Below are 18,537 nucleotides of genomic sequence, written 5' to 3' on the forward strand. Positions count from 1 at the left end.
ATTTTCTTCCTTCCACTCTCATCTTCAAAGAGGCTATTTTGCCCCCAGTACAGGTTCCTCTCCGAACTTGCCAATTTCCTAATCTTCCGCTCAATCTTCAGACTGGCCCGGATTAATTTCCTGTCCTACCCCTCCATCTTCCGCCCTTCTGCCAATCTTTTTTCTCCCTCCTATCAATTAAGTCATTATAATCTCTACGACATCTCCATACATTCTTATCTGCTCCGAGCTCCGATATCCTCCGCTTGTGTGCTGATTGAGATCATTGGTCATTAAACCGACTGCGCACCTTTGACTATCTACACTTGTGCCGCCCCCCGCATCACCGACATCATGCCTTGTCTCGAAAACCCCGTCCCGAATGAGGCGCGGTTGTTACTAGTCTCCAACCGTCTTCCGATCACCATCAAGCGATCCGAGGATGGCAGATATGACTTCTCCATGTCTTCCGGTGGGTTGGTCAGTGGACTCAGCGGTCTGTCGAAATCCACCACTTTCCAATGGTACGGCTGGCCCGGTCTGGAAGTCCCAGAGGAGGAAATCCCCGAGGTAAAACAACGTTTGAAGGACGAGTACGGTGCTGTTCCTGTCTTTATCGATGATGAGCTTGCGGATCGCCACTACAACGGGTTTTCCAGTCAGTTCGTCCCTGTCCCAATTGCGTCGCATAGCCAGCGCAATTTACTAGAAAGCCAATACCATGATCGGCTTGGCTGACCTCTTTCTCCACTCCTCTAGATTCGATTCTCTGGCCTCTTTTCCATTATCACCCCGGCGAGATCACCTTCGATGAATCTGCCTGGGAAGCATACAAAGAAGCCAACCGTCTCTTTGCCAAGGCCGTTGCAAAAGAAGTCCAAGACGGAGATCTAATCTGGGTTCATGACTATCATCTGATGCTGCTTCCGGAGATGCTTCGCGAGGAGATCGGTAACAGCAAGGAGAATGTCAAGATTGGTTTCTTCCTTCACACTCCCTTCCCAAGCAGTGAAATTTACAGAATCCTTCCTGTACGAAATGAACTGTTGCTCGGTGTCCTTCACTGTGACTTGATCGGCTTCCACACTTATGATTATACCAGACACTTCCTCAGCGCTTGTTCTCGTCTGCTGTATGTATTTGGATCGTTGTCTTTCTCTCGGTATACCAAGAGGTGCTAACTTCAGCCACAGAGGCTTGCCTACTACGCCGAACGGAATCGAGTTTCAGGGCAAACTGATTGCCTGCGGCGCCTTTCCAATTGGTATCGACCCCGAGAAGTTTGAGGAGGGCCTTAAGAAGGAGAAGGTTCAAAAGCGCATTGCAATGCTGGAGCAGAAATTCCAGGGCGTGAAGCTAATGGTGGGCGTCGACCGTCTTGACTATATCAAGGGCGTGCCCCAAAAACTGCACGCCCTCGAGGTTTTCCTCAGTGATCATCCTGAGTGGGTTGGCAAGGTTGTACTGGTCCAGGTAGCGGTCCCTAGTAGACAAGATGTGGAAGAGTACCAAAACCTGCGGGCCGTGGTGAACGAACTTGTGGGTCGAATCAACGGCAAGTTCGGTAAGTGTTCCAAGAGTGCTCGTCAAAAGGCGTCGCTAATTCAATGACAGGCACTGTTGAGTTCATGCCGATTCACTTCTTACACAAGTCAGTCAACTTTGATGAGCTGATTGCCCTTTATGCGGTGTCCGATGCCTGCATTGTTTCATCTACCCGTGATGGCATGAACCTCGTTGCCTACGAATACATTGCCACCCAAAAGAAGCGTCACGGCAGCCTAGTACTCTCGGAGTTTGCGGGCGCGGCGCAAAGTTTGAACGGCAGTATCATTATCAACCCCTGGAACACAGAAGAGCTTGCGGCGGCTTATCAGGAGGCTGTCACGATGAGTGACGAGCAGAGAGCTTTGAACTTTTCGAAACTGGACAAATACGTGAACAAGTACACGAGGTATGGTTTAAACTTTGACAAAATCCTCCGAGTTTTGTAACTAATGCAACCTAGTGCATTTTGGGGCCAGTCCTTTGTCACCGAGTTGACTCGGATATCAAACCAATCGGCGGAAAAGTTCCAAGCCAGGAAGGCTTCTCTGGCCGCTGGAACCTCGGAACATTCGAATGGCATCCAGGCTACGCAGCAACCATAGGCATGACGTTGAAATGCAGATAGCCAGCCCTATGTCCGTCATGCAAAAAGGATCGGATCCGAGGGAAGTCCGTAGCTAGGGTTCTTTTTATTTTTATCTTTGACTATATGGCGTCCTTGCTCCATTCCTAGTCGATTCATTTATCTTCTTCTTCCGTAGAATGGGGTACATTGAAAGAGTCATTGTTGCGTTTAGGCCACAGGTTTCATGGTTTGTCCGGAAAGGAGACTCGAGGTGTTGGGGTGCTGTGTATGTACAGGGTGCATTGTTTAGAATAATCTCAACTGCCTACTTCTCAATTCTCGGCTCTGATGCTTTATTATCGGGAGCTATGGACATAAGTTTTATCAGGTGCTCTTGCTTTGACGTAAGTTGTGTAATCGTGTGCTCGTGTGGCTGGACTTTGATGATGGCTTGAGATGCGACGCGGAGAGAGCTGGTGCAAACCGTGCAAACAGGCCCGAGATTTCAGAAATTCTCGGCCAACTCTTCCGCAACCGCGATACTGCTCCGATCTAAAATCCACCAAATTGAGCATTACGCCAGCACTTGTCGCGTTCTGGCTTCGGCTCTACGGTACCCATATACCGCCCTTTCCCTCCTTGAACACCGCCCTTTGACAGGGATCCGTCTTACAGGGAAGCCTCGCACGATCGCGCCCCCCACGAGCAGTGCGGCCTTGCCAGCAGATCGAGTCGGCCGTGATCGAATAACGATTCCTCCGTTTCATCCCTTCAATTGAACCAGTTCTATCTCACACAAAATTCGCCATGTCTTTCAGCAACCTAGTCCGGGCATTTCAGCCCCTGCGATTGTCCGTCCTCCGCACCTCCGCCCCCGCTTCTCAATACCTCTCCCGACCTACAATTTTCCAACGATCCATCGCCTCGACGTCTCCCAAGTTCCTCGAGCAACAACCAGAGCAGCCGCCGCAGCCGCCACAGCAGGAGCAGCAGGAGCAACAATCCGAGCACCAGCCGGAGCAGGAGCAGAAGGAACAGCAGGAGCAGCCACCGATTCGGACCCGGAAAGCCTCCAAGAGCGTCAAGACCAAAGTCCCTCCCTCCCTCCGCCAGTACCCCTACAAGCTCAAGAAGGGCACCGTCGTATCCGCCGGCCGCATGGAGCGCACCGTGCGGGTCGAGCACCTGAACATCGAGTGGGACGCCCACCTCCGCAAGTACTACCCCAAGAAGGTGTACATTAAGGTCTCGGACCCCCGCGAGTCGCTCCGCGAGGGCGACGTAATTGAGTTCTCGTCCGGCGCCCCCAAGGGCCGGCGTGTCAACCACGTGGTGGAGCGCATCATCGCGCCCTTCGGACAGCCCCTCGAGGACCGACCGGCCGTGATGACGCGAGAGGAGAGAGACGCCGAGCGTGCGACCAAGAGGCAGGCCAAGTGGCAGCGCAGGGAGACCAAACGGAGAGAGGCTGCTGGCGGTGATAAGAAGTTGCAGAAGCAGACGCAGAAGCACAGCCCCAGCCGTGAGCACATCGGGCGCATCCAGAAATTAATTCATCAACGCCGCAAGTCGAAGGTGCCGGCTTTGACACCGAAGAAGGCTGCGCCTGCTGCTGAGGCTGCCGAGGCTGCTCAGGATGCTAAGGATGTACCTGCAGCTAAGACTGCACCTGCTGCTAAGGCTAACCTGAACTAATGGATTGGAGTTTCTTCGTGTTGGGCTGGCTTCGTTACGCGGGAGAAGGAGAACAGCGAGATGAGTGGATTGACTAGAACTGGTCGAGTGTTTCTGACCTACTTTTTATTTTATTTTTCCCCCTTTGATTGTGTATGGGTTTCATGTAACACTTGTGTATATTATAGCTACTATCCATATAGCATTTTGCGAAATTCACAATTGTCGCTTGTCAAGCTAGTCTGTAAGCCAAATTCCGGGGTAAAGAGGAAGGCATACGCGACGCTACGTTCTGATAGTAGAGCCAAGACGGCGTATACTTCTGAACAGTCTCGCATACTGTTGAAACTCTTAGATAATAGGGTATCACTAACAGTTCAGAAGAGTATTGACATGTTTCTCAGAGATACGTCACTCCGTTCATTCCACTTGTTCTGACCCACTTCCAAAATCAATGTTGATACCTGACAATAACAAGTTGTGCCTCCCCCCCCCCCCCCCCCCCCGGTTTGCTGGTGCGGGCAGCAAAATTACGGCTGCCAAGCCCTCTTTGGGTCGCGAAGTCACCCCAGTGACTTTGCCGTTGTTTACTTTCCCTCCACTTCCTCCTCCCTCTCTTTGTAATCGTCTATCAATCGACATTCTCCCTCCTTAGGACTTTTCTATTATCTATACTCCAAACTGTATATCGCCCTACCTTCTGGGACAGATTTCACCTAAGCTCGAATCGCCCCTCCATACTGTGTGCTGGTTGTGAGTTCCGGAACCACGCCCTGTCTGTATTCGCACCTGTTCGCCCGTGCACGAGATCTGCAACTTATCTGCGAAATTTCAGGTACGTAGTCGCTCTTGGAGGAAACCAAAGTCTTGTTCGAAACTGCCCCTCTTTTCCGGGCATCCAACGGAATCAAGCTTCATGATTCTTCTAACGCGATGAAGCCCGTCATTTCGAGGACCAAGTCCCCGAACAAGCGCTGTTGACGTTATCTGGTCCGCTGCATGGAAATCGCAATCGCTGACCCATCTCTCCTTCCCAACATCTAGAAAGAGACTTGTTTTTCGATTTCTGAACCGTCAGAATGGCTGACGGAGAGGAGGACTTTTCTTCCTTGCCATTGCCCGACCGGTTCGCGCACAAGGTTAGCTGACCCTTTTCCCGATAATCTTCCGCCCTTCTTGTTCTCAACGAGCTCTTCGTGTGGCTTGGCGACCTGTACTGACTGCGACACCCTCCATAGAACTGGAAAGTCCGCAAGGAAGGATACGAGGATGCGAAACAACAATTCGAGAAAACGCCCGACGAGTCGGCACCAGTATTCACACCATTCATACAAGACCCTGGTCTCTGGAAAGGAGCAGTGGCGGATTCCAATGTGGCGGCTCAACAAGAAGGTCTTGGGGCTTATTGTGCGTTCTTGAAGTTTGGTGGTGTACAGGCTTGTACCAGGTATTTATTTGTCTCTATCATTCCTTTTTTGTTTGGTGCGCCGGGGAGTGCTTTGATCACTGGCTTGGTGTGTTTATGTGTATGGGAGCAGAAGCTGACCGAGTCCGACTTTGCTAGAACGCGCGCAACTACAATCTTTCCTATCTGTGAGAAAGGTCTCATATCTACTCGACCCGCCGCCAAAACGAGTGCGATCGAGGCCCTCCTTCTGTGCGTGGAGCTGGACAAGGCCGATCCGATTATCGAAGAGATGCTGCCCGCGTTGTCACATAAAGTACCCAAGGTGATTGCGGCCGCGTTGGCGGGGCTGAAGACGATCTATCACAACTTTGGCTGTAAGATCGTGGATCCGAAGCCGGTACTCAAAGCCTTGCCCAAGGTCTTTGGACACGCCGATAAGAACGTTCGCGCAGAAGCCCAGAACCTCACTGTGGAGCTTTACCGGTGGCTGAAGGAGGCCATCAAGCCCCTTTTCTGGGGCGAGTTGAAACCTGTTCAACAGACGGATCTGGAGAAGCTATTTGAAAACGTCAAACAGGAACCGCCACCAAAGCAGGAAAGGCTTACAAAAGCACAACAGGATGCTATGGCCGTTGCCAGTGCCGCTCCAGAAGTTGGCGACGATGAGATGGAAGGAGTCGAGGAATACGCAGAGGAAGAGGCCGAAGTCGACGTCTTCGACCTGGCAGAGCCGGTAGATGTGGCGTCCAAAATCCCCGGTAACTTCTCGGAACAGCTTTCATCATCAAAATGGAAGGACAGGAAAGAGGCCCTGGATGCGCTCTATACAGTACTGAATGTGCCCAGGATTAAGGATGGGCAATTTGACGAGGTTGTTCGGTTACTGGCAAAGTCAATGAAAGACGCTAATGTTGCCGTCGTGACTGTCGCCGCCAATTGTGTTGATCTACTTGCAAAGGGCCTGCGTAGTGGGTTCCTGAAGTACCGCGCCAGTATAATGGCACCGATGTTGGAACGTCTGAAGGAGAAGAAGCAGAGCGTTGCAGACGCCCTCGGTCAGGCACTCGACTCGGTCTTTGTCGCTACTAGCTTGAGCGAATGTCTGGAGGAGATTCTCGAATTTCTCAAGCACAAGAACCCGCAAGTCAAGCAAGAAACGCTCAAGTTCTTGATTCGCTGTCTTCGGACCACCAGAGATGTGCCGGCTAAACCAGAGATCAAGTCGATCGCAGAGGCAGCAACTAAGCTACTTACTGAGTCAAGTGAGGTCAATCGTGCTGGAGGAGCGGAGATTCTGGGTACCTTGATGAAGATCCTGGGTGAACGGGCGATGAATCCTTACCTCGAAGGTCTTGACGAAATCCGGAAGACGAAGATCAAGGAGTTTTACGAGACGGCCGAAGTCAAAGCGAAGGAAAGACCCAAGCCCATCGTTGGCCCGCCAAAGACCACCTCTGCAGTTGGCAAGAAGGTTCTCGGTGGCAAGAAGCCGGCACTGGGGACGAAGAGGCCCGCAGCTGCAGCTGCACCGCCTCCTGTCGAGGAGCCAGCACCAGCACCGTCTCCATCCAAGCCCGCCACGAGAGCAATCCCATCTAAGTTGGGCGGACCTGCGAAGCCTGGCGGCCCTGGCGGCCTTCCTGCTCCCAGCGGTTTAAAGAAGAGGCTTGCTGGTCAGGCTGGTTTGCCATCACCTCAAAGGCGCGTTATGTCACCTCCCTCGGAGGATCAGCCACCACCTCCTCGGCTTGTTCTTGGAAGGGGCCTTGCTGGTCGACCCATCGCCAGGCCATCGGCTCCGGCGGAGCCAGCTCCAGCTCCAGTCGCACCTCAGATGAGTGGGATGTCTGCCGCTGAACGTGCGGAGTTGGAAGAGTTGCGTCTCGAAAAAGAACGATATACGCGCACAATTGACGATTTGAAATACGACAGAACCAAGTTGAATTCTCAGATCACAGAACTTCAAAATCAAAACGCGCAACTCATCGAAGACCACACTAGGGATGTTCTGAGCATCAAAGCCAAGGAGACACAATTGGTCCGAGCTCGCAGTGATGCAGAGGCAGCCGAACAAACGGTCCAGAAGCAACAACGAGAGATTGAGCGTCTCAAGCGCGAGTTAGCTCGGGCTTTGCGCGCCAGTGCTATCAGCCCAACGAATGCCTTGCCCGACAATATCAGTATCTCGGAGGCCGGATCGGTCTACCAGGACCCGGGCAACAACAGCTACAATCCAATGTCTCGAGCTAGTCTCCACATAGGGTCCAGGTTCGATAGCTCCAGGCCCCGTAGCTATGCATCCACTAGCCCCAGTGAGGAGAAGGAAAACAACGGCCTGGACTCTCCAGCGCTAAGCACCAGAGAGGGAGGTTTCGGTCGGCGGAAGCTCAGCCCTTCATTCGGCACGGGCTACTCTGGCTTGGGAAGTCCCACCCGTTCATCTGTGCTAGGCTCTGGCAGTGCCTCAGGTGAGGACCAACCTGCCAGAACCACAGAACCCGCTGAAAACTGGAAGAGAGCTGCGGAAGTGACCAGCCAACTCAAAGCAAGAATTGAACAGATGAAGGTAAGCATAACGCCGTTTCACCGTTAGCCAGGAACGGGAGACTAACGAGGTATACTTGGTATAGGCAAGGCAAGGCCTTACAAGACCACCCGCTCAACGCTAATGACCCCGGAATGACCGACAAAACCAACTTCTATTCGACTCCCCTCCATCAAATCTTATATTTCCCTTGCTCCGAACCGATATCACAGCCTCTAGCTGCACGCCTTCCGTGCACAGAGCCCTCTAACAATTCTTTCACCGCTTCTTATTTTCCTTATTTTCCTTTATCGCGTGGGTACTCCTTGTCGTCCTTGTATACTGGATTTGATTTTCCTCTCCCCAATCAACGGCGCGGCACTTGTCATTGCTTGAGGGAAATGGAGCAAATGGATTGTTGATCGCAAGGGAAAGCAGGGTTGGTTGGGGGGTTACATTGATCTTCGCTTTTTTCTTCTGACTTTCACTTTCTGCTGGGTTTTTAGCTTTGCCAGTACCATACCACACGCCAGCATACCACGCTTGCTTGTTTCTGATGTATAGATGCTTCTTTGCCCCCTTTTTCTTGTACTATGCTTTTGATTCGATGGGCTTTGTATTCTATTTTTTCACTTTTGGGGTGGTGTGGAACTAGGAATGGCAGTCCGCGATTGCATTGTGATGCCGACAAGGATATACATTGATCGATGGTGTCTGTAGGCCTGAGATATCAGGTTTCTGGGCGTAAAGCCTGCGGATGAGACGTCATTCTGACAGACCTGCCCTACTGCTCCTTGATAGTCGAAAGGTTCCTTAGGCCGGCCAAGGGGATAAGATACGCTAATTGATATCCTTGATGGACTCTACAAGATACGAGGTGCAGGGCTCTCCACATGAATGCTATTTGGATCTCCTCAACTAGTAGAACACTACAGTTAAAGCAAGAGGGGCTTGAGGGGAGCGAGGAGCATATTGGAGTCTTGTTTTGATGGGAGAGAAAATAGCATTCATGGGTATCTGCAACGTTGTACATGGAAAGAAGAGAAGAAGAGTAAGAGGGGGTGGACCGCGTCATTAATCAAGGAATTTTGCTCGTTTTGGGTATAAACTTTTTGTTCGTGGTAAACCCGTCAGTGCATTGTGAAATTCTTTCGGTTCACATAGTAACTAAGCTGGTGGGGGATGGATCATCTGGTGACACGGGACTAGCTTAGACACGGATGGCACCCTCAACGGCCTTGCGCTTCTTCTCCTGGCGGGCGACAGCCTTGGCGCCCATGATACCACCACCCCAGTGGCGGCGGGACTCCTCGTACTTGTCGGTGTAACCCTCCTTGATGGCGGAGAGGAGCTTGGAGAACTCGGAGTTGTCCTCCTGGCGGACCTCAGTGAGAGCGAGGACGGCAGCGGTCTAGATTGAGATAGGTGTTAGATGATTGTGGGATTTGATTGATTGGAGGAACAGGCTCAAGAACATACCTTCTTGTGGACAACGGTACCGAGACGGGCCTTACCCTTGACGATGGCGTAAGGGACACCCATCTTGCGGCAGAGGGCGGGCAGGAAGACGACCAGCTCGATGGGGTCGACGTCGTGGGCGATCAGGACGAGGGAAGCCTTCTTGTTCTCGACGAGACCGACAACGTGGTTGAGACCGTACTTGACGTTGTAGGGCTTCTTGGAGACGTCCTCCTTCTTCTTGCCCTCAGCGACGGCGGTGGCCTCGGCGTGGAGACGCTCCTTCTTCTCGGCCTTGGTCTCGGGGCGGTACTTGTTGAGGAGCTTGAAGGTCTGGGCAGCGGTGTTGCGGTCCAGGGTGCTCTGGAACTGAGCGATGGAGGGGGGGACCTTGAGGCGGAGGTTCAAGATCTTCTTCTGGCGCTGAAGACGGACATACTCGGGCCACTTGACGAAGCGGCTCAGGTTGCGCTTGGGCTGGATGTCCTGGCCAATACCGAAGTTGCGGGAACGCTTCTCGATGAGAGGGTTCTGTACGGAAGACTTATTAGCATCGCCTGGTGTCGGGACGAAGCAGGGGAGAGTCAGTCAGTGCTTACCTTAGCGGTCTTCTTGGAACCAGCCTTACCCTGGGGGTAAGGGAGGGAGGCAACCTTCTTTCCGGACTTAGGGGGCTGTCATTGAGAAAAAAAGAAGAAATCAGCATCTGTGTGCTCCACCCATTTTTTTTTTCATTGCTGAAACTCTTCTTTTTGAACTCTAGAGAGATCGCAAAGTCGCAGTATTTCCTTCTTCGTTCCATCCCATATTTACGAACTTTATTCCAAGCTCAATGTGACAGAAGAAAAGAAGGATCTACTGCAACTTTGCGACTCCAGCCAAATCATCACTGATTCGCCTTCTCTCGAGAGCGGCTCAATCAAGAGGTCCCGAGAGCCGGCGGATGCAGCGGAAACATTTGCTATCTCGACTGTGCGAGATGCAAGCCCACCGACGTTCTTACAGTTGTGGTGTCTCACACAACATGTCGTGTGGGCGATTGTCGATGACAAGGTGTTTCTCTCTCTAGAGGATATAGAGGAGTGCAATCCAAACTGGGTTATAAAATCTCAAATGCTTACCACCATTGTTGTCGACTGAGATCCGCAGCGGCGTTGAGTGACGGGATTGACGATCGAGAGAAAAGAAGGAACAAGAGGGAAGCAATTTGATTTTCGCGGAGAAAAGGCCGCCGCGGCTTCTGTGGGCCGCCCTCGGATTAACTTGCGTGCCGGAATGGGAGATAGTGGTACGTCACGTGTGTAGGGTACAGCCCTTCAGTCCTGCCTTAGGCGGTGAAGTCGTGTTCTATAGAGTATTCAGGCATGCAGCTTCGATTCATAAAACCTCGTCGATCTATTGCTGGTTGCTCGAGCTGGCCCTATGACTTAGTCAATCATAGCGCTAAGCACAGTGCCTAAGCTGCCCTATTAGAGCGCTCGGTTCTCTATCAAAGCCAAGTCTAGTCTAATCACATAACCATACGCCAAGAGTAGAAACAGCATTCATACAAATAGCACATTCATATCGCAAGGACATCATTACACATAACACTCATTCCATCCAACTATGGTATCACATTTCCCTTCACTTCACACATAGCCAACCGAGTTAACCATCCGTTTCCGAGGGGATCCACCTCCACCCGCCCAATCCAGGCAATCCACCCCTCCCAATCCCTGAACTGGCAGCCTGGATCGCCCTCTTCTTTCCGAGCTGGCCCTCCTGACTCTTCACCCCGGCGACAATCTTCTCGATGTTGGTCTCGACGACCACCCCGCCGACGATCATCTCGCCCAGCACCGCATGCAGCGTCTCGTACCCGAAGATGAGGTCCAGCTCGCAGACGTTCTCGAACATGCGGTCCAGCGCCTCGACGAAGACTTGGATCAGATCGATCAGCGCGAGGGGCGATTCGGTCGAGGTGGAGATCATGATGAAGGAGAGCGTCGCGTAGGTGCGGTAGGTGATCTGGGTGGGCGCATCGGAGGGGCCATTGGCGGCTTTAGAGCTGGCGCCGCGCGAGAGCAGCGGCGGGAGCGGGAGGAAGTTGCAGGCGCTGGGGGGTCGTTGGGAGACGAGGTTGTAGATCTGGGTAATGAGGGTCTGTTTGGTTTGCGTGTCCTTTTTGTAGGAGAAGGGAGGTTAGCCATGATGAAGCGGGGGTTGTGCGGCCTGGCCTGGAGAGCTCACGATTTGAGTATAGAACTTGGTCAGACGGGGTTGACCGTTGTTGTTGAACACGAGGACGGCGTTGATCATTTTGGGCAGGAGATGACGTTCCCTTTCCCTCTAAGTGCAGGTATGTACAGAATCAGGGTGAGAGGTTTGGCTGTAGAGAATAAGTGACGAAGTTGAATAAAGCTCAGGCACACGTACTTACTGGCAGTAGTTAGTAGTACCTGCAGTAACTCCGAAGCTCTCCGACCCCTCCGATCTCTCTCACCTCTTATCGCTCAGGCGGTGGAGCCAACAGACCGACCTAGAATGTCACCGCCCGGCAGATTTCCTCATTGCCGCGGCCGCGGAGGACGAAAGCTTGTCTGCGAATTCAAACAAATTCTCAATCAATCATTTTCCCAAGATGGAACACACAATATTCACCGCAACCATGATTCCCCGACTACGCGCCCTCCTAACTCCAATAAGATCCTCACCAACACAGTTCCATCGAACGTTCTCCTCAACCCTGCCGACGAGATCATCATCGCCATCAGAGCAGGATGAACAGCCCTTCGCGCCGGCAGAGCAAGGCGGGCACCAACCCATCAAGAAGACGCTCCTCTCCGACCTCCCAAAAACAGTGCTGAACGATTACCACGAGACACAATGTCCCAATGAAGCGCAACTGGCCTACGCCGACAAACTCTTCGCTCCCTCGCGCCACTCCCCGATCAAGCTCTGGTCCGCCAGCAAGTTCCGCACGACGCCGATGTCCTCCCAGGAGCCCGAGGTGTGCTTCCTGGGCCGATCGAACGTCGGCAAGAGCTCGGTGCTGAACCGCCTCATGGGCGAGGAAATCTGCTACACGTCGTCGAAACCGGGGCGCACGCGCGAGATGAACGCCTTCGGCATCGGCGGCACGAAAGGCGGGGAGTCGAAGATCGTGCTCCTGGATATGCCGGGGTACGGACACGGAGGTCGGTGGGATTGGGGCGTGGAAATCATGAAGTATTTGAAACAGAGGAAGCAGTACGTTCGTTCGCTAAATAAACCCCCCTCCAAAAATATCAGCTCCAGTCAGACTAACGCACACTAACCACGACCAAAAAACAGACTCCGCCGCGTCTTCGTCCTCATAGACGGCTTTCACGGTCTCAAGAGATGGGACATCGAAGTCCTCAAGCTCCTCAGCCAATACGGCATCCCCTATCAAATAGTCGTCGCCAAGATCGACAAGCTCCTGGCCAAGCAGCCCGCCCAGATCCGAACCGGCGTTACGGAGAAAGGCTTCGAAACGGTCCGTGATGTCCATCGGCAGTTGCGCATCGGGGCCCGGGGAGCATTGCAGTTTTGGAAAGGGCCCCCGCCACTGGGGGAAACCTTGACCTGCTGTTCTAAGGTCGAGCGCACCCAAGGCGAGTACATCGGGATCTCGGCGCTGCGGTGGGCGGTGGTTAAGGCGGCTGGGTACGATGCGAATCTCGACGCCGATGGGAAGGTGATTAAGAGGTCGGCTTCCCTTGCTTCACCCCCTCCTCCTCCTCCTTCTCCGCAGGTGCAGCCGAGTGGGGAGCTGACCCCTCCCCCTTCTCCTCAGGTGCAGCAGCAGCCGGAGAAGGTGGTGGAGGTGGTAGATGATGAGATGGTGGAGGAAGCGGAGAGGGAGGTGGAGGAAGCGGAGGAGGAAGTGAACGAGTGGTTCACGAATCCCGATGATCCAGCTCCGACCAAAAAGAACAAAAAACGCAAGTCACGGATCTGATGAAAGACCGCAGCCTCTTCTGAGCTCGCACCAAAAAGCAAAGTCTCGTTGAATGTACAACGAGAGCGAGAAGCCAGGCACGGTTGATGTGCCCTAATCCGAGGCTCGGCATTCTCTTTTCATTCATCATCGGTCGAAGTGAATGCGACGATCTCCTGTGTCATTCGAGTGACAACTATGCACTCTCCGCTGCCATTGATGGGATTGGCACTTATTTAGACTACATATGCTGGAACTTTAAAGGTTGAGCTCGGCTGTCCTCGCTCATTGATATGCATATGTCTGTCAAGTCAGGGCGGGTTCCTGGATTTCTCTCCAGCTATGGTGCTCTCCTGGACTTAATCTCCAACTCCATGCTACGTCCTGGTCATAAGATTTAGTCGGAGCATTCTGGGATCATGTTCAAGCCGCCCGTGGCGCTGTTAATATCGAAGGCGAGCACGTTGTAATGATACTTGTTCAATATTTGTCCTATAGTGTCAATGTCTGTGAGACTTATTTCTACTGGGAGCCAACTCAAAGCCGATTCAGGACGTGTTCATTGGTTTCTAAGGCAAGCAATAATGGCAACCGCAATGTCGAGAAGATATATTATGAACAGAGACCGAGGTCTCAGGGTCCTGGGCTTGAGATAATGTTAGATGCATATGGACACAGAATATGCGAGACATAGCGCGAACGGATGTAATCAAGGCGAAAATAAGATTGACCCCGAGGTCAACATGATGTTTTAAGTGCCACAACGCCGACCTGTCATTATGCCGCATGTCAAATTATGCTAACCACGCTATGCAAAGTCTCATGATAGGAATGAAATATCCATGAAGGGGGTATCGTAAATGTTTCATGGTTGGGTATGTCGAGGAAAAACGAAAGGATGATGCGGCCGTTTGCCGTTGTCTGGTTGTGAACAACGCTTGCATCAGGTCGCTCGTCTGAACTGGGCCAGCAGACGAGCAAGACCGTCAGATCTAGATATCTGATAAATCGTACTCTTCGTCGGTATCAGTGATTTCGTTGCCCCAGCGATTGACAACTATGCGTTTGCCCAGCTGCTCACTGGGTACGCCGTCACGCGAAGCGCCGAAATCAAGAACCTGGAAAATATTTAGCGACCCATGCTTCCCCAACAAGTATTGATAATTTGTACTGACCTCGATGTAAGTCACTTCACGACGCTGTACTGCGGCCACGCAACGACGTTCATTGAACTTGACCTGCCACACTCCACCCAGGTCGGTGAGAAGGTCTCTGACACACTCTCCAGTTCGAACATCCCACATTTTCAACGCTCGATCGGAGCCAGAGACGACCTTCTGTCCATCATGCTGAAAACATGTGATAGCCCCTGTATGGGCACTTAGCCTATGTTTGCATTGACCGGTTTCCGGATCCCAGACTCGCAGAGTAGAATCTGCAGCTGCCGAAACCAGCCGGTCACATCTCAAGTCAAGGAGTCCAACGAGAGATTGATGACCATCGAGGTTCCATAAGAGAGTCCCTGTCTCCAGAGACCAAACTTTGACCAAGACGTCCATGGCTCCACTAATACAGCGTTTCCGCTTATGGTCAAGAACCACACTATAGACCTTCTGTGTATGACCCTGAAGTCTGTGTACAAGGTCTCCCGTTGAGATCTTCCAGACCCGCACTGTGCAATCATAACTGCCACTCACCAACGTGTCACCGTGAGCTGCGATCGCCCTAACAGAGTGTTGATGGCCCGTAAGAACACGAACAAAATACGGGCAATCCGGGTCGTCCAGAAGAGGATTGGCCGGAAAATACTCCGGGTCATCAGGCTTTGGAAGCTTCCAAACTCGCAAGTTGGAATCACGGGAGCCAGTAATGATGAGCGGCTCTTTAGGCATCACTTCGGGAGAGCCATCTGCCTTTTTCCCCACTACCGCTGGCATGAGAATTTGCAAACAGCGTACAGTCGAAGTATGCCCAACGAAGGCATGGGTACACCTCGCTTTTTCTATGTCCCAGACTCTGACTGCCCGATCGGTGGATCCGGACACTAAAGTGTTGCCGATGTACTCAAGAGCCCAGACGCCGCCTTCATGTCCTTCGAGAGTTGCCTTGAGAGCACCAGTCTTCGTGTCGTAAACATGGATGTTCGAGTCATCGCTTCCAGTCAAAATCTTATCGGTATCAAACTGCAAACAGGTGATCACGTTGCGACCATGAGCTTCGAATGCAATATGTCTCGGCTTAACATCCGGTTTCATCCAAGCTCTCTGAATTCCATGATGACGCTGATACAACGACTTGTAAAGGTGAAGGCCTCGCAGACTTGGCAATCCAATATCTGGATAAGGAACAGCGGCAGCGGCAGCAGTCGCGGCAGCATAAGGTCCTTCCGAGTTGGACACCTCCGTTCTCCAATCTGAGGATTCAGAATGATCGGTTCCACTGGATGATATCTTCCTCTTTGAGAGTTTACGGCTTGAAACACGTGTTACAGCTTTCCTCTTCGGCCGACGATTCCAAGCCAACACTCTATCACTCGGCTCTGAGAGAGGGACCACCGTCTTGTTGTGGCCTGACTCCTCATCAGATTGGACGGCAGGCAATGCACCCAAATCTTTCTCGGAATCGTCAGTGCCGTTGGGAAACTGCCACCCCCATCCCTCTCTGATCGCACGTTCCAGCTCGCCTTCGGGAAGATAGAAACCATCTTGGTCAAAGAGCTCTTTCCACGACTTCTCGTCAGAATTGATAATGTGTCGCCATCTTTTGGAGACCTGCGCAGCTCGGCACATAGTTTGAACATCGAAGTATTTGACAATGTTGAGACTCAGCTCGGTCGGAAGAGCAGACAGGAAATCACACTTCAGGGCCGGGTTTACGACACCCGCAACGAACTGCAATGTGGGTTTTGAACACCGCTTGAGCAACTGATACATGACGTACGTCTTCATCTCGTCAGGGACAGCGTCGAAATAGTCCAGGACTGCAGGAATATCCGCCAGCGAAGCGGACCGCCGCTGAAGTAGACCCAATGAGCTGTTGCTGGATTGCTCAAGATATGTTGCGTTGGTCTGCACGTTTCGCAGAGGTTTAACGGGGTTGGTGTCATTATTATCGTAGCTTGAGTCCGTGTCAGCTTCGGGGTCCTCGGCAGAGTCGAAGGAGGAATCAACGTTCATGGCGTTCATAGCAGCGACTGGGGACAGGCTCGGGCTAGGCAAGCACATATCCTGAGCCATGAGATTATCGATAAAGGTCCGTTGTGACGTAGTCTCTGTTGGAGGCTGTTGAGAATCGTCATCTGGAGCGCCATACCCGGAATCCTGACTTGCCGCCGCCCCTGGTTGGGGTCGACTCAGGCTTGATTCCGTTTCACACCGAGCTACCGGCCTGCTTCGGTCTGAGACCACAGTTTTCATGCGGGAAGGTTCTCTCCAGATGTTATTCGCTGGGATATTTCCTTGTGACTCGACCTCTGAGGATAACGGGGATCGTAGCAGTGTCTCTCTTCGAGGATTACTCAGACTGTAAACCCTCCGCTTCTGAATGATCCCTTCACCTGCGCTGTTATTGCTTTCCGTCTCCGGGGTAGCGAGGCCAGCCGTCACAGGAAGCGTTGATGTCGGGCCTTGAGAACGAAACGAACGAACCGAGGGCTCGGATGGGACTCTTAGGGAGCACGCATGATTGCCTCGGTGACTGTTTTCGGTCACACGACGTTTCGATATGGACAGTTGATTTATGGGTTGAGAACGTCGGGCTAGCTGGGCATCATCTGAACTGAAAGAGGTCACGGATCGTACCATACCGTTCGAAGCGTTCAACGCAACCGCTCTTTCGTTCAACTACGATTGTTAGCTCGGTACGTCCAGTCTGAGATAAGGCATGTGAGGTAGATCAAAATCACAAACAAACAGTGGAAACCAGGAAAACATACCTCCTTCAGCCTGGCAGCCGTGTCCTCAGGCTCGTTGAATATAACCTGTTTCCCACCAAGTTCAAACTCGATGTTTCTCAGTGATGACGGTGTAGGAGACGATGCCAGAGGATACAGCTTGGGGTCAAGATTTCGTGTCGCGGCGAGGGGCGGCCTGATAAGCACTGGTGGAAGGGTGGTGGTCGTCGTCGTAGTGGTCGTCACAACCGTAGTTTGAGTGGCAGGAGCAAACGAGAATTGGCCGATAGATGCTCCGGGAGAGCCAGGGCCAAGATCATGACTATTTTCCTGATCCTCCATGGTGTGTTGGTGAAGTCCGAGATGATTGCAAGGAACGGGCGGCATGAAACGGGCGGGGATGCAAGATGGGGAACCGATCTGAGGATCCGTCGCGCAACGCAGCTGATCAGAGCAGGCTCAGGGTCGATGCTAAGAGGGAGTATGCGGCATCGAAGTTGGGTCGATTATTTCTTTGCAGAGCTAGTGCGATAAACCACGGGGTTTTTATAACAGGGCGAGGGAGCGTTGTTTTGTGCGGAAGTCGGTTAGACTCCAGTCGAAGCAACAAGTCGTATTAAAGAGGGTCGCCAACACGATACACGCCCGTCAAAACCATTTGAGGGCCCAAGATGATTGGGAAAGAGGGTCGTTAGATCATGTCCGTACCGAAGCGGTCAACCGAAGAGAAAAACGAGTAGAGAGAGAGAGGTGAAAAAGGAGTGGGTTGAGGGAAGGCGAATGGCCGTGGCGTGCTTTGCGGGACAAGGAGGTGTTGGGCGGCGGGAGTGGATGATGATGGATGGATGGAGGGAGGGAGAGGGAGGGAGAGGGAGAGGGAGAGGGAGGGAGGAAGGGAATCGGAGGAGCGTTGGAACTTAGAGGTGGTTGGCGGGCGAGTTTGGGTCGTGCCTTCTTTTCTGGTTGGAAGTTTACTTAGTCAGTAGTCAGAACTAGGTAATTAATTAATTAGTTAGTTAGAGGTAACTAGGCGTTCACTACTCATACCTAGTATTCTTCTAATCAACTAAATAACAAGGCTAGCATGCTAACTACGTAAAGTTGTAAAACCTACGTAGTGGTCTGTTGGGCTGTCTACCTGTCCAAGATCTGTACTGTACCTACCTAATTTATTTACTATTACCCTACCTACTATGGAGAAAAAGAGAGGGGGGAAAAGAAGTTCTTCCAGTCTTAATCTAACGGACTAACCCCAATCTGGCGACTTCCCGAGGTTCCTTCCCTCGTTGGGGCGAAATCGTCAGTCTCGGTCTCCGCAGTGACAGTAGAGGAAGGAAAGGAATGTGCTAAGTATAAAATGGTCCAGTGACTGTAGGTCATGATGCTATCAAGAGGGTGACTTACTGTAAGTGTCTTCCAACATTTGCAGAGTTCGAATGCCATGAACAAAGGCCAGACATATGTGAATATGCAAAAACCCGAAGAAGTAAGAGAAGGACGAAGAAAAAATTCCAGAGGCGAGGCGGCTAGCTGCTGAGTGTGGCTG

At 52.2% G+C, this 18,537-nt stretch overlaps 6 protein-coding genes across 6 annotated transcripts; 4 read left to right on the forward strand and 2 right to left on the reverse strand.

Moving 5' to 3' along the window:
- The first annotated feature begins 58 nt into the window (after positions 1-58).
- BO97DRAFT_163339 (glycosyltransferase family 20 protein) lies at positions 59-2,209 on the forward strand. Its single transcript, XM_025690238.1, has 5 exons — positions 59-637; positions 739-1,111; positions 1,173-1,543; positions 1,594-1,933; positions 1,988-2,209. Exons 1-5 carry the CDS (start codon positions 334-336, stop codon positions 2,127-2,129), a joined length of 1,530 nt encoding a protein of 509 aa, XP_025548824.1. The 5' UTR covers positions 59-333; the 3' UTR covers positions 2,130-2,209.
- Positions 2,210-2,637: 428 nt separating this feature from the next.
- BO97DRAFT_407610 (nucleic acid-binding protein) lies at positions 2,638-3,952 on the forward strand. Its single transcript, XM_025695674.1, has one exon. The coding sequence runs from the start codon at positions 2,900-2,902 to the stop codon at positions 3,785-3,787; it is 888 nt and encodes a 295-aa protein (XP_025548825.1). The 5' UTR covers positions 2,638-2,899; the 3' UTR covers positions 3,788-3,952.
- Positions 3,953-4,845: 893 nt separating this feature from the next.
- On the forward strand, positions 4,846-7,843 carry BO97DRAFT_427304 (putative spindle pole body component; the record flags this gene model as incomplete). Its single annotated transcript, XM_025697196.1, has 4 exons — positions 4,846-4,905; positions 5,005-5,213; positions 5,331-7,740; positions 7,805-7,843. 4 exons carry the CDS (start codon positions 4,846-4,848, stop codon positions 7,841-7,843), a joined length of 2,718 nt encoding a protein of 905 aa, XP_025548826.1.
- Positions 7,844-8,580: 737 nt separating this feature from the next.
- BO97DRAFT_445363 (60S ribosomal protein eL8) lies at positions 8,581-11,567 on the reverse strand. The gene is made up of 5 exons (XM_025698544.1): positions 11,389-11,567; positions 10,933-11,319; positions 9,756-9,830; positions 9,178-9,687; positions 8,581-9,109 (listed from the first exon to the last, which is right to left on the reverse strand). The coding sequence occupies exons 1-5, from the start codon at positions 11,455-11,457 to the stop codon at positions 8,909-8,911; spliced, it is 1,242 nt and encodes a 413-aa protein (XP_025548827.1). The 5' UTR covers positions 11,458-11,567; the 3' UTR covers positions 8,581-8,908.
- A 221-nt stretch (positions 11,568-11,788) lies between these two features.
- BO97DRAFT_445364 (translation initiation/elongation factor MRX8) lies at positions 11,789-13,559 on the forward strand. Its single transcript, XM_025698545.1, has 2 exons — positions 11,789-12,387; positions 12,472-13,559. The coding sequence occupies exons 1-2, from the start codon at positions 11,807-11,809 to the stop codon at positions 13,118-13,120; spliced, it is 1,230 nt and encodes a 409-aa protein (XP_025548828.1). The 5' UTR covers positions 11,789-11,806; the 3' UTR covers positions 13,121-13,559.
- A 383-nt stretch (positions 13,560-13,942) lies between these two features.
- Positions 13,943-17,530, reverse strand: BO97DRAFT_163530 (F-box/WD repeat-containing protein). Its single transcript, XM_025690239.1, has 3 exons — positions 17,034-17,530; positions 14,275-16,941; positions 13,943-14,217 (listed from the first exon to the last, which is right to left on the reverse strand). The coding sequence occupies exons 1-3, from the start codon at positions 17,376-17,378 to the stop codon at positions 14,092-14,094; spliced, it is 3,138 nt and encodes a 1,045-aa protein (XP_025548829.1). The 5' UTR covers positions 17,379-17,530; the 3' UTR covers positions 13,943-14,091.
- Between the last annotated feature and the right edge of the window lie 1,007 nt (positions 17,531-18,537).

Source organism: Aspergillus homomorphus, assembly GCF_003184865.1.
Source record: "Aspergillus homomorphus CBS 101889 unplaced genomic scaffold BO97scaffold_36, whole genome shotgun sequence".
Classification (NCBI taxonomy): Eukaryota; Fungi; Ascomycota; class Eurotiomycetes; order Eurotiales; family Aspergillaceae; genus Aspergillus; species Aspergillus homomorphus.